Source organism: Leptomonas pyrrhocoris (assembly GCF_001293395.1).
Source record: "Leptomonas pyrrhocoris isolate H10 chromosome Unknown, whole genome shotgun sequence".
Classification (NCBI taxonomy): domain Eukaryota; phylum Euglenozoa; class Kinetoplastea; order Trypanosomatida; family Trypanosomatidae; genus Leptomonas; species Leptomonas pyrrhocoris.
The window spans coordinates 677,697-689,287 of record NW_015438365.1 but is presented as its reverse complement, the minus strand read 5'-3'; the positions used below and the strand labels follow the sequence as shown (position 1 = coordinate 689,287).

Genomic DNA, 11,591 nt, shown 5'->3' with positions numbered 1-11,591 from the left:
CTCTGCGTACTCTTGTTCAATACGAGTAAGGCCCAACTTGGCCTTCACGTACTCCGGAGCCCAGGGGTACATGCGGACGTAGTTCTCCCGCGACATCACACTGACGTCCCAAGAGAGTGTGGAGTCCATGCCACCGGAAAATGTCGTTGCAGCAGCAGTTGTGGGGGTGGTGGGGTTTAGGTACTGGCGGGTAAGGGAGTCCACCAAAGTGACGTACTGTTCACCACCCAGCATACCCGAGTTGCGCAACTCCTCCAGTTGCGTCACCGCTTCACGAAAGGATGCAGCCCTCTCGCTAAGAGGGGCTGCAGGAGGGGGGCGAGTGACTGGAGCTCCCGCCAATGGAGGTGCAGCAGGAGACGTCGCCGCGGGAGTTGCACTCCCTGGCGTTGCCGTTGCGCCAACAGACGTGGCCGAGGAAGTTGACGTCGAAATCGGCGGCGTTGGGAGGTTGGAAACCGACATGGAGAATGTGAGACGGAGTATGAACAAGAAAAAACTTTGTCAAGTGACCAAAACGAAAGCGCTAGGCTTCACGAAATGTGTAAAAAGATGTAAAAAGCGAGAAAGGGGGGAGAGAGAGTAGATGCATTGGCAGGGAGAAAGGTAGATTCATTCCAACTGACCCGAAGGGATCACACTCGACACGCCTGAATCACTCCAGATTAGGCTTTACAAGCTCGATGTTGTGCAGGTGAGTTCAAACAGTGATAACGGGAAAAGATCGAGCGAAGAAAACAAAACAAAACACAAGAGAAGCGCTAAGAGGACTGACGAGGCGGTACAAAAGAAGAAAGGTGTGTGTGTGTGTGTGTGTGTGTGTGTGTACGTGTGTTTGTGCTTTATTGGGTTAGACGAGGTGAGAAGTCGTGCACAACGGTAGAAAGCGTCTTGTTGAATGGTGTTTTATTATCCTGTCCTCTCCACGCACACCTGAGCTTGTACGGAGTTATGGTACGCCGAAGCCGTAGGTAGGTCAAAAGAAGAAGAGCAAACGCCACCAGCATACACGAGGAGAAGAAAAAAAGACGGCCAAAAATGGATGAAGGCTCAGAAGAATATCAAAAAAAAAAACGAAGACGACGAAATCAACGAACGCTATCTTCGTTGTTTTCTCTTTCACGCTGGAGTGAACGGAAGGATAGAGGGAATACTAAAGAAGAAAAAAAAAGCGATCTAAGCACCAACGAGCTTTTTTCTTTTATGAAAGAGAGGAACCGTACGCCGCAACGAAACAGGAGGAGAAAAAGGCAGAGAGATAAAGAGGAGAGACGAGGTTGCTATCAGAGATAAAAGCAGGAGCGATACGGGAAACCAATGCATACAGTGTGTGTGCGGTAGGAGCACTTTCACCGCGGGGTTTTTTTTTGTGTGCCTGTGGCGCTCCTCTCATGTATGTTCTTGCCTTTCTAAACTTTGATTACTTGCTTGTGCGCGTATGCTTCTGACCGCTCCTCAGCTCGTACTCGTAACTGGAAATGCCGAGCACTCATGATCGGGCAAGCAGAGCTATTATCATTATTTTGCGCCTCTTACATCTCAAAAATCCCACGAGGATAAGAACCATCTAATACATCTGGTATAGATCATAAGAAACAAGTCAAGCAAAACAGAAAAAAATGTTCACAGAGCTACGCATTATTATTAGCTGTTGTTGTTGCTGGTTTTTAGTCTTATACACCGTCCGTAGCGTGAGCAGGTTGAAGACACGTACAAAGAAAACCGTGAAATCAAGCCAATAATCCAGTGAAAGAAAAACACAAGAGTATGCGCTTTCTCCGCAAATTCATCGTCACAACGTAAGTAAAAGAGAAACAACAGGGTACAAGTGATATCAGCATACATCGCTGAAAGGCGGCGAACCGTGTTAAAAAGTGCGAAACGTCCGTGTGATCCAGTCCTATTTACCTCCAAAGCCGCAAAGAGTTTTTCTCTGCTACGTACTTTATAGGGGTTGATCAAATCGTAATGCCCACACTTGCTGGCTCTCACGCCAAGTCTGAGTTTGAAATCCGCTCGGTCTACACTTCCCTTGTTGGGAAATAGAAGCTACAAATATATATATAAAGCAACTTGTGAACCAATTACGGAGACCTCTTTCCGCAGCTTCTACAACAAGCCTACGTCATACGCTGCGCGATTGAATGGAGCGCTCTCGTTGAACTTCAACAATGGGAGAACGCTTTCGTATCTCTTCGCTTTACAGAAGCCTAGTAGAATTTATCACCATCAACCAGCCAGTATGTGGTCGACGCGAGCCATTGCACCAGTAGTCGAGAACACGATATGTCACGTAAAGTTAAAGGCGATTTGAAAGGATAGGATAATAATAATAATAGTGTCCTCACGATGAGTTTCACACGTTTATTTTACCTTCTCCTTACCTTTAGGTTTGGCCGTCGGCTTCGGCGAGTCTTTTTGTGCCCTTTTCGTCTTCGGCTGTGCTATGGAGGCCGCTGCCCTGGGAGACGGCGTCTTCATCTTCTTCTTCTCCTCCTTGGACACCTCTAAGGTTGGGGACGGTGCGATACCGTTGGTTTTTGCGAGAGCAATGCCTCCCGCTTGTGGCTGCTTCTGTATCTTCGTTGACGGTGAAGACGCCGAGTCACGCCCGAGAAAAAGCACCGCGACAAGGGCCAGCGCAAACCCCCCTTGCAGCAGCATCGACGTCAGCGGCGTAGGGGGGTACTGCTCGAAGCCCTGCCGAATCAGCGCGAACGTCACGAGGCAGAACGCACGCGGGAAGGCGGTGTAGGACAGCACAAACGGGATCGTAAAGAAGAACCACGTGTAGAACTGGTAGTGCAAGGTGCGGGCAAAGACAACGCCGATGAGGTTCGACTCAAAGAAGGTGAGCACCGTTGCCACGTAAGCCGCGCGCTCCTCCGCCTCCTCCGCTGTCTCGTCACCGTCACCGTCGACGGTGGCGCCTGGTGCGGGGTGCGGCACGTCGCGGAGAACAGGTCGCAGAGCCGTCGCTTCGGCAGACGTCAGGTAGGTGCGCTTGGCCCATCGCGTGCGCCACACGAGCACCCACGTCGCCACCGTCGCGGCCAGCAGTGCCGTTCCAAACCGCGGGTTCACGAAGGTCGCGTTGTCGAGGAATTGGTAGTTGACGGACCAGCGCTGCGTGAAGATGCGGTCCAGCTCAAAGCCTTTGCTGACGTACGCTTCATAATCGTGCAGCAGAAACGGAAACCCCTCCACCACCTGCAACGCCGCGCAAACACACAGACAACCCATCACCTGGAGGAGCGGGAGGGTGCGCAGCATGACGTAGAGCATACCCGGAGCGAAGAGCAGCACATTCATCTTGATGGACACCGCGAAGCTGTAGAAGAAGCACCCCAGCACCCAGTTGCGCACGCGGCGACCGTCGCGCGCGGGGGAACCGGCAATAAGGGTGACGGCGATGACCAGAAACAGCATCGCCCAGCAGTCATTAAAGAGGCGGAGCACGTACAAGCTGCGAATGCGCTTGGAGATGAAGAGCGGCAGCATGACCTTCCAGCTAAGACCGGCATTGGTGTAAAAGCGCAGCAGCAACGCCAGTGTGCCAAGGTACACGCCTGCAAAAATCCACTGGGCGACTTGGATGTCCTCGCCAAGCTTCGTGAAGTAGTAGAGAACGCTGTAGATCCACACAAAGCCGCCAGGGTACACAAGAGGCCCGGTGCCGCCCCCCAGCTTGCGGTAGTTGAGCTGGCCACCGAGAAAGCCGGACACCTCCTCCATGTACGCCTTCCAGTCGATCTCGGTGTACGGCACACAGGCGATGATGCCGGCGACTACCACCGTCTCAACGGCTAACGCAAAAGTTGAGAAGCGCATTTAGACTTCGAGATAGAGATGTGATAAGGAAAAGCGCTATCTTTTTTAAAGGCGCTCCAAGACCGACGTAAGTTGTTGACTCAAAGTCGTGTGTTGACAAATACCTTGCATACAGATCTATATGTGTACTTTATGAAAGGAGCAGTTGTCACGTACAATACAAACAAATACGAATCGTATAGGTAGATGAAGTACTCCAGACCCTTTAGCGGTGGTGCGAGGAGAGTGATAAATACAAGTAAAAGAGAAGAGAAAGAAGCCAAGAAGACACCAGCAAAGCCCCGTTGCAGTGCAGTCAGGCGCTGCAAAAGAGAAGAAGTGGAAAGGCAGTTTGTGCAACGGACGAGGAACGACAACGTCGCAACTCGCGTAAGCATAGCGGTGAGCTATGCAAGGCAAAGATTGCTTTCACCTGGTGCCCGATCAACTAAATGTCGACTTAGATGTTGTGTTTACAGTGATTTAGCCTTCATTAAAGCTGTCTCATCGAACACCTTGAGCCAGTCGACGCTTCTACTCTTCTTTCTATCCTGAGAGTTCCCTTTCAACCGTTCAAAGTGAACAGCTAGAAGAAAAAGGACAACAACAACAAGCAGCAGAAACGAAACAAAACGATATATCGGTGGAAGTGCGCACCAGAAATGAAGATCAACGGAAAGCCACCGAGCTCTTCAAGAAAAGAAGAAAGGGAAAAAGCTATTCGAATAACTACAACAAGGAGAAAAACCAAAGGTCGCCGCGTTCTTCCTTTAGGACGGTGGCCTTTGAGGCTCTACCGCACGAGATATATTGAAAAAAAATGCCACCCGTGTGTTTAGCGCAGAACGGGTGTGGTAAAGAAGTCCATATCCTCCTGCGTTGTGGCAGATCGCTGCTGTGCCTGCCGGCGGTGCCGCCAGTGCGTCGCATCGGAGACGGTTTCAAAGAGGCGCCAAAAGCGAATCGTGCAGTCGTCACCCGCGGCGAGGGAGGCGTAGCAGCCGGAAAAAGGGGACTGGGCGAAGGGTGCACAAATCAGCAACGGACGCGCGCGATGCCCAGGCAGAGAGGTCATCGGCAGCCACTCCGATCGCGGCCAGCCGTCCTCGCCGCTGGACAGGCCATCGTCCTCAACGCCGGAGTTGACCCTTCCCGTGCGCCACTCTCCTGTGGGAGACGAGTGCGGGTTGCGGCCCACGCGTTCCCTGGCGTCGTCGTCCGCCTCGAAAGCGTTCGTGTGCTCCACGCGGAGGTCATCGCTGTCCACCTCCCCGCACTTCGTGGGCTCGCGCAGGAGTGCCTCGCGCAAGTAGTTGTCCCGGCACCGACTCGCACACCGCCACAGGACGACTGTATTGGGCGGGGTGCTGTGGGCTGGCGCGATGGAGGAGGGGCCTCCGCCCGCCGCGCCGCCCAGTCCGTCTATTCCGGCAAGGAAGGACGCGCCATCCTCCGCCGCGGCGTCCATGTCATCCCAGGGGTCCTGCAGCAGCGGCACCGCGGAGCTCGGCCCAAAGCTCAACCCAACGCCCGAGTGCGACGGCGAAGAGCCGCGCCATCGCGGGCTCCCGTCCAACACACTGCCCACACTAGGCGAGTTGATGTCCGCGCGTGCCGCCGCCGCCGCCGCTGCTGCTGCTGCTACACTCTGCGGTGAACGCTGCAGCGGCGACAGCGACAGCGGCGACGAGTAGGGCGCGGTGCGGTCTGTTGGCGCGCCAGCGCAGGTGACGGCGTAATTACCTGCCGGGTCGTACACCGCCTGCGTCACCGCCGCTGCTGTCGACCCGCAACACGCGAGAATCGGGTCTGCGCTGGACAGGTCGTAGGTGCGCAGCCCAGCCGCACCGGCAGCGCCGCCGACGAGCAACTCATACGGACGTTCCGGATGGAAAGCGAAGGCCTTGACGGTGCACTCCTGATCCACAATGAAGCTGTGCAGGGGCCGCTGCGGGGCACTCAGCGACCACACCTTCACAACGCCACCGCTGCTGCCCGTCGCAACGAGCGAGCCGGTGGCGTTCCACGAGACGCTGCACAGCCGGTCGTGCTGCCGCAGAAAAGCAGAGGCGCGCTGCAACCGGCTGAGACCGCTTCCGTCACAGCTCGACGTCGCGGATGACCTCGACAAGGAGGAGGCCAGTGGGAAAGCGTCTGCGCAGCCGCTGACGGTTGCCGTAGAGCAGGTCGAGTGCCTCTCTGCTCTCCACTCACCGTCGCTGCCAAACCGCAAGACCGGCTGCGTCTGTCTCGCGTCAAGGGCTACCAACCCGCGAGCCGCCGTGGCAGCCGCGCCGAGCCACGGATGTCGGTCACTCGTCCCGATGCAGCCAACAGAGGACACGGAAGAGCTGAGGAGGGAAAGCGCACGAGCGGCGCGCGACGACGCGGCGTTGTTATTACTGCTGCTGCTGCTGCCGTCACCGCAAAGGAGAGAGCTCAAGTAATCCGTCGGTGGCTCTGGCATGGAAAACGCGACGGTGCAGTGCAACCGGCCGTCACCGTGGCCTTCGTACAGCTCCACGGCACCGTTCGACGTTCCCAGGAAACACGAGATTTCTCGGCAGCGCGACATCGCAACGGCGGTGGCTCGGCGTGGCGTATGAAATGCCCGCGACGCGTACACGTCCGTCCCGGCTGGCGGCTGCGCGATCACCACCGTCGACGACGACTGCCGCGGTCGACTGGGGTGAAACAAGACGAGACTTTGCTCGAGAGCCAGCGCCATCTGATGCGTCCCCCACGACAGCGCACTCGTGTAAAAGTCCTCCTGCACCCCGGCAGCGCTCAGTACGCAGTACGACGACGTGAGCCGCGTTGGTTGCCAGGACGCGACGGGCTGTATCGCGTTGGCCCGCAGTACGGTGCGAGGCGCCATGGCCTCGACGGAGGTGCCGATGCGGGGGGAGGTGGCGGAGGTGGTGGTCGTCGGTGTCGTCGTGATGCCTGTCGCCGAGGTCGCTGTCCCTGTTGGAAGACCCTGAGCTGCCAGGGACGGCGTTAGCGGAGGAAAGAGTCGGGTGTGGCGGATGCGCCGCTGCAGTGGTGAGGCCGCAGATCGATCTGGGCTGCACAGCAGTGACGTCGGCGTTGCTGTCGTGACGAAGTGCAGGTCTCTGTCGTCGAGTGGGCACTCTGGAGGAAAGTCTCCCATAGCTGCCATTTGCTCTGGCTGCTTCTTTTTTTCTTTCTGTTGCAGTGGTCGCTGTACGACAATAGGGAGCAGAACAATGGCGGAAAAGGGAAAGCGCGCGCACACAGAAAAGAAGGGAAATTGTAAGGTACTTTTTTCTTTATGGATCTATGGTAGATACGAATATGCTTAAATAAAAATTAGCAGCTAATGAACAGGTGACGGAATGAATTGTATGATTGACGTTAAGAAACGCACATGCACCTCCTCTGCTTTTCGTTGCAGACGTCAATGGTCGGTCTTGAAGAAACACTTCCTGTTTTCCGGGGGTTTTCGTTAAGATCGCGAACAAGAAAAAAAACAAAGTCTATGGCGGCAAAGAAATACGATAAAAGAGAACTTGGATGAGATGCTTTTCTCTTTTTCTAAACTTGTGAACGGGGGAGAAGAAAGCGGCGAGAGTGAAGGTGCGAAAGTGCCAAAAGGCTTCGCCGTGAAGCTCGGTGAAGGTGAGGAAATACTGTAAAGTGATTTCTGTTCAACCGGTAAAGCGGAGTGCTTCAGTGTGTGAAGGCAACAATGGCAGGCGCCAATATGTTCAGCTATGGGGAGAGAAAGGAGGGAGAGGGGTGCTGAACGCGTATTACAGAGTCCTTTCTCAAAGAGAACTCTGCGATATCGAGAAAGGGGAAAAAATGCTGGAAAAAAAACACGTCAAACTAAATTCAAAGTTAAATTGGAAAGAGAGAACAAAAAGAAAGGAGGAAGAGCAGGAAGATGGGGCAAGGGAGGGGGCAAGAGAGAGGATCCTCCCCACCGTGCCGAGAAGGGACGATGTAGCGAAGCTAGGGAGCAGCAGCGAAAATAAGATCGAGGGACGTGTCCGCATGTGGCGACAGCGAACGTAGAGAATCAACATGTCAGTCGTGTTTGTTTGCTTTCCTGCCTCTTCGCCTCTTCCACTGCTGCGTACACACAAACACACACACACATTGACGACTGTTTCCGGCCTCCTTACCCACTGAAACACATAGTGGATGGGAGGCAAAAAATAGGCAAAAGTAGTGGTGTTGACGGATTTTTTTTCTCTGTTCGAAAACAATAAAATGAAGAAGAGAAATACAAACCAACGAAATAGTAAAATAGTAAAAACAAACCAAAAAAAGGAGAGAGGTACGCTTTCGAAATAGGGATGTTTTCTTTGCACAGGCCGGAACACAACTTGAAGCCTGAAACAACCAAAAAGAAAAAGAAAAAGAGGAAAAAGTCGAACAGAGAAGAAGATTAATTAGTATATACCTCCAATTAGTCTGTAGCGTTGATTAAATTAGGAACAATAAAGGGACTTAGCTGCGGGTGAAAGGGAAAGAAATACGGAAAGAAGAGAGAAAGAGAGAACGACGTGCACGTAAATAAAAAGTAAATAAGAAGAAGCAGAATATATGTATATCACGCACGACCGGTGGCTTCTCAAACAAACGTGGCACTGGTTTTCTCTCTCATTCATTTTCTCTTTCATTTCCAAACATCACAGAAGCCGCTTGTTGTCCGTCAACTTCTTTTTTCACACTGTTTCACGCTTGAAATAATAAATAATGACATCTCTGCCCATGCGAAGACCAACAAAACACACTGAACACACACACACACAACGAACATCAGCGGGCACACTCACCATTCGAACCTTTAAAAAAAAAAAAGGGCTGTGAAGAAGAGAAGAAAACAATTAAATAGAGTTCGCGACGAGTCGGTGCATCTAATTATCGGCACAGGATTCATTGTCGTGAGAGAAGAAAAAAGAAAAACGCACCTGTTTTACTTTTCGCTTCTCCACGGTGTATCATCTCCGTACCTTGTGAGGCACATGACCAGTCAGCGGGAAAGAGAGAAAGACCGTAGTATTAGTAGTAGTAGTAGTAGTAGTCGTATAAGTGTTGACTCTCTCTCATTTTGTGTGTGTGTCTTGGTTTCCTTTTCGTGACACGCATCGGTCGTTGGCAACCCTGCTCATAACGCCGCCTGTGCTTTAATAAAGCACATCAGCGTGAATCCGCAAGTCAACAGCAGACCCTGAAGAAAATGGAACGCACGAAGACAACAACAACAACAAAAGAGAATCAAACACTACGCATGAATAACCACAGTTCATTTCTCTACTATTTCCTTCCGTTATATTCCCTTTTCTCGCTCTCCTTTTTCTGTGGTATTTGCTCTGCTCTGATTGCCCTGCGCATTCACAAAACCGATCGGAAAGCGAGAGAGAGACCAGACAGGCTTCGCATCAAGCACCCCGCAGTAGCTCGCATCGGCTGACGACAAAAGCGTGCTGTTGTGAAGAAAAAAAAAAGGGTCTGATAAAAGAAGATGTGAAAGAGGCAGACAAGCAAGCAGCTTAGAAGCCCATGCCGCCCATGCCGCCCATACCGCCCATACCGCCCATTGCCGGGGCAGCACCTTCATCCTTCGGCAGCTCGACGATCGCAGCCTCGGCCGTCATCATCAGACCCGCCACGGACGTCGCATCCGTGACGGCGACACGCACCACGCGAGTGGGGTCGATAATGCCGGCATCGAACATGTTCACGTACTTGTCGTTCAGCGCATCGTAGCCGACGCTCTCGTCCGCGTTCTCCAGAATCTTCTCCACAATCACCGCACCCTCCTTGCCGGCGTTGGCCGCAATCTTCATCGCAGGCAGGCGGATCGCGTTGCGCACGATCGTCACACCCGTGCGCTGATCGCGGGTGAGGGAGGTGTCGTTGGCCAGGGCCTCCAGCTCCTTGCTCGCACGCAGCAGTGCCGTGCCACCGCCGGCCACAATACCCTCCTGCACTGCAGCACGAGTCGAGCACAGAGCGTCCTCGATGCGATCCTTCTTCTCGTTCACCTCCACCTCCGAGCCGCCGCCGACCTTGATGACCGCCACGCCGCCGCTCAGCTTCGCCAGGCGCTCCTTCAGCTTATCGCGGTTGTAGTCGCTCTTCTCGTTTTCGATGAGGCCGCGGAGGAGCTCCACACGCCCCTTCACCGCCGTCGCATCACCGCCGCCGGTCAGCATGACGGTGTCGTCCTTCGTGACGGTGACCTTCTTGACGGAGCCGAGGATTGTCGGGTCGAAGTTCTCCGCATCCAGCTCGAGACCCGTGCCCTCGTCACCGACCAGCTGCGCGCCAGTGAAGATGGAAATGTCCTCCAACGTGGCCGTCTTGTTGTCGCCAAAGCCGGGGGCCTTCACGCAGCACACCTTCAGCTTGCCCTGCAGCTTGTTGAAGATGAGCGTCGTCAGCGCCTCGCTCTCCACGTCGTCGGCGATGATCAGCAGCGGGCGGCCGCTGCGCACCACGTGGTTCAGGGCAGGAAGCAGGCTGTGGATGTTCTGGATCTTCTTGCTGCTCACGAGCACCACGGCATCCTCCAGCTCGGCCTTCTGCGCCTTCGCGTCCGTCACGAAGTACGGGCTGACGTAGCCGCGGTCCACGCTCATACCCTCCACGATCTCCAGCTCCGTCGCCATTGTCTTGCCGTCCTGGGCAGTGATGACGCCGTCGCGGCCGACTTTGTCCATGGCTTGGCCGATCATCTTGCCGATCTCCTCATCGCCGTTGGCGGAGATGGTGGCGACTTGGATGATGTCAGCGGTACCCTTGATGGGGCGGCTCTGCTTGGCGACGTTCTTCAGGATGATATCGACAGCGCGGTCCATGCCGCGCTTCATGTCGATGGGATTCGTGCCTTGCGCAATCGACTTGAGGCCCTCCGCGAAGACGCTATCCACCAGCACGGCGGACGTCGTCGTGCCGTCACCGGCCAGGTCGTTCGTCTTGTTGCAGACCTGGCGCACCAGCTGCGCACCCATGTTCTCGAAGGCGTCCTTGAACTCAATCGCCTTGGCCACCGTCACGCCGTCCTTCGTGATCTTCGGCGCGCCATAGGCCTGCTCGATGATGACGTTGCGGCCCTTCGGACCCAGTGTCGTCGCCACGGCGGCCACGGCACGGGTGACACCCTTCTGCATGGAGCGACGGGCCTTGTCGCCGAAGCGGACATCCTTGCCGGCCAGACGCACGAGGGAGCGGAACATTTGCGTGGGTGAACGGAGGGCGCAAAGAAAGAGAAGAAAAAAGAAAAGGGGATAATTAGGCAAAGAGCGAATAAATCGGTTTCACGAATACGTGCTTCGGAAAACGTGCGTTTGCGAGAAGGTCAGGTGGAGATAAAGAAAAATGCTATTTCTTTAAGAGAGGCGTTAGAAATCTGTGGGCATGCGTGTTTTTTTTTTGGGGGGGATGTTGTTACGCACGTTCAAGTGCGAGTAAGAGAAGACGGCAAAAGAGCAGTGATGGTCGAGAGCAGAGCGGGTATCATGAAGAACGAAATGAGAAAAAGAAGGCAAAAGGAAGAGGAGAGCACGGCACACTACTACTATTACTTGTTTTTTACTTCGTGTGTGAGTGTGGGTGGGTGTACATATGTTACCCAAAAAAAAATTCTCAAAGGTGTGACGGGGTTGATTCCTGCACCCGCGCTTCCTGTACAACTCTTTCGAGATTCGGGTTCAGTTGGATGACATGTTGCACTCGTAGTTCGAAGAGGAGGAGGGAGAGAGCAGCAGCCTGTTGCACATCGTCTCTCCGTCTCATAACCAAAG

The 11,591-nt window shown here is 54.1% G+C and overlaps 4 protein-coding genes across 4 annotated transcripts; all 4 read right to left on the bottom strand.

The window, feature by feature from the left end:
* Positions 1 to 842: 842 nt before the first annotated feature.
* Positions 843 to 1,200, bottom strand: ABB37_05139 (hypothetical protein; the record flags this gene model as incomplete). Its single annotated transcript, XM_015803075.1, has 1 exon — positions 843 to 1,200. Exon 1 carries the CDS (start codon positions 1,005 to 1,007, stop codon positions 843 to 845), a length of 165 nt encoding a protein of 54 aa, XP_015658591.1. The 5' UTR covers positions 1,008 to 1,200.
* A 1,164-nt stretch (positions 1,201 to 2,364) lies between these two features.
* ABB37_05138 (dolichyl-P-Man:GDP-Man5GlcNAc2-PP-dolichyl alpha-13-mannosyltransferase putative (ALG3)) lies at positions 2,365 to 4,036 on the bottom strand (the record flags this gene model as incomplete). Its single annotated transcript, XM_015803074.1, has 1 exon — positions 2,365 to 4,036. Exon 1 carries the CDS (start codon positions 3,829 to 3,831, stop codon positions 2,365 to 2,367), a length of 1,467 nt encoding a protein of 488 aa, XP_015658590.1. The 5' UTR covers positions 3,832 to 4,036.
* Positions 4,037 to 4,384: 348 nt separating this feature from the next.
* ABB37_05137 (hypothetical protein) lies at positions 4,385 to 7,664 on the bottom strand. The gene has a single exon (XM_015803073.1). It carries the CDS (start codon positions 6,971 to 6,973, stop codon positions 4,646 to 4,648), a length of 2,328 nt encoding a protein of 775 aa, XP_015658589.1. The 5' UTR covers positions 6,974 to 7,664; the 3' UTR covers positions 4,385 to 4,645.
* A 1,671-nt stretch (positions 7,665 to 9,335) lies between these two features.
* Positions 9,336 to 11,199, bottom strand: ABB37_05136 (putative mitochondrial chaperonin HSP60, mitochondrial precursor; the record flags this gene model as incomplete). The annotated part of the gene is made up of 1 exon (XM_015803072.1): positions 9,336 to 11,199. The coding sequence occupies exon 1, from the start codon at positions 11,022 to 11,024 to the stop codon at positions 9,336 to 9,338; it is 1,689 nt and encodes a 562-aa protein (XP_015658588.1). The 5' UTR covers positions 11,025 to 11,199.
* Between the last annotated feature and the right edge of the window lie 392 nt (positions 11,200 to 11,591).

Excerpts from the sequence above, each read along its gene's own strand:
- ABB37_05137 (XM_015803073.1), bottom strand. The coding sequence starts at position 6,973 with ATGGCAGCTATGGGAGACTTTCCTCCAGAGTGCCCACTCGACGACAGA.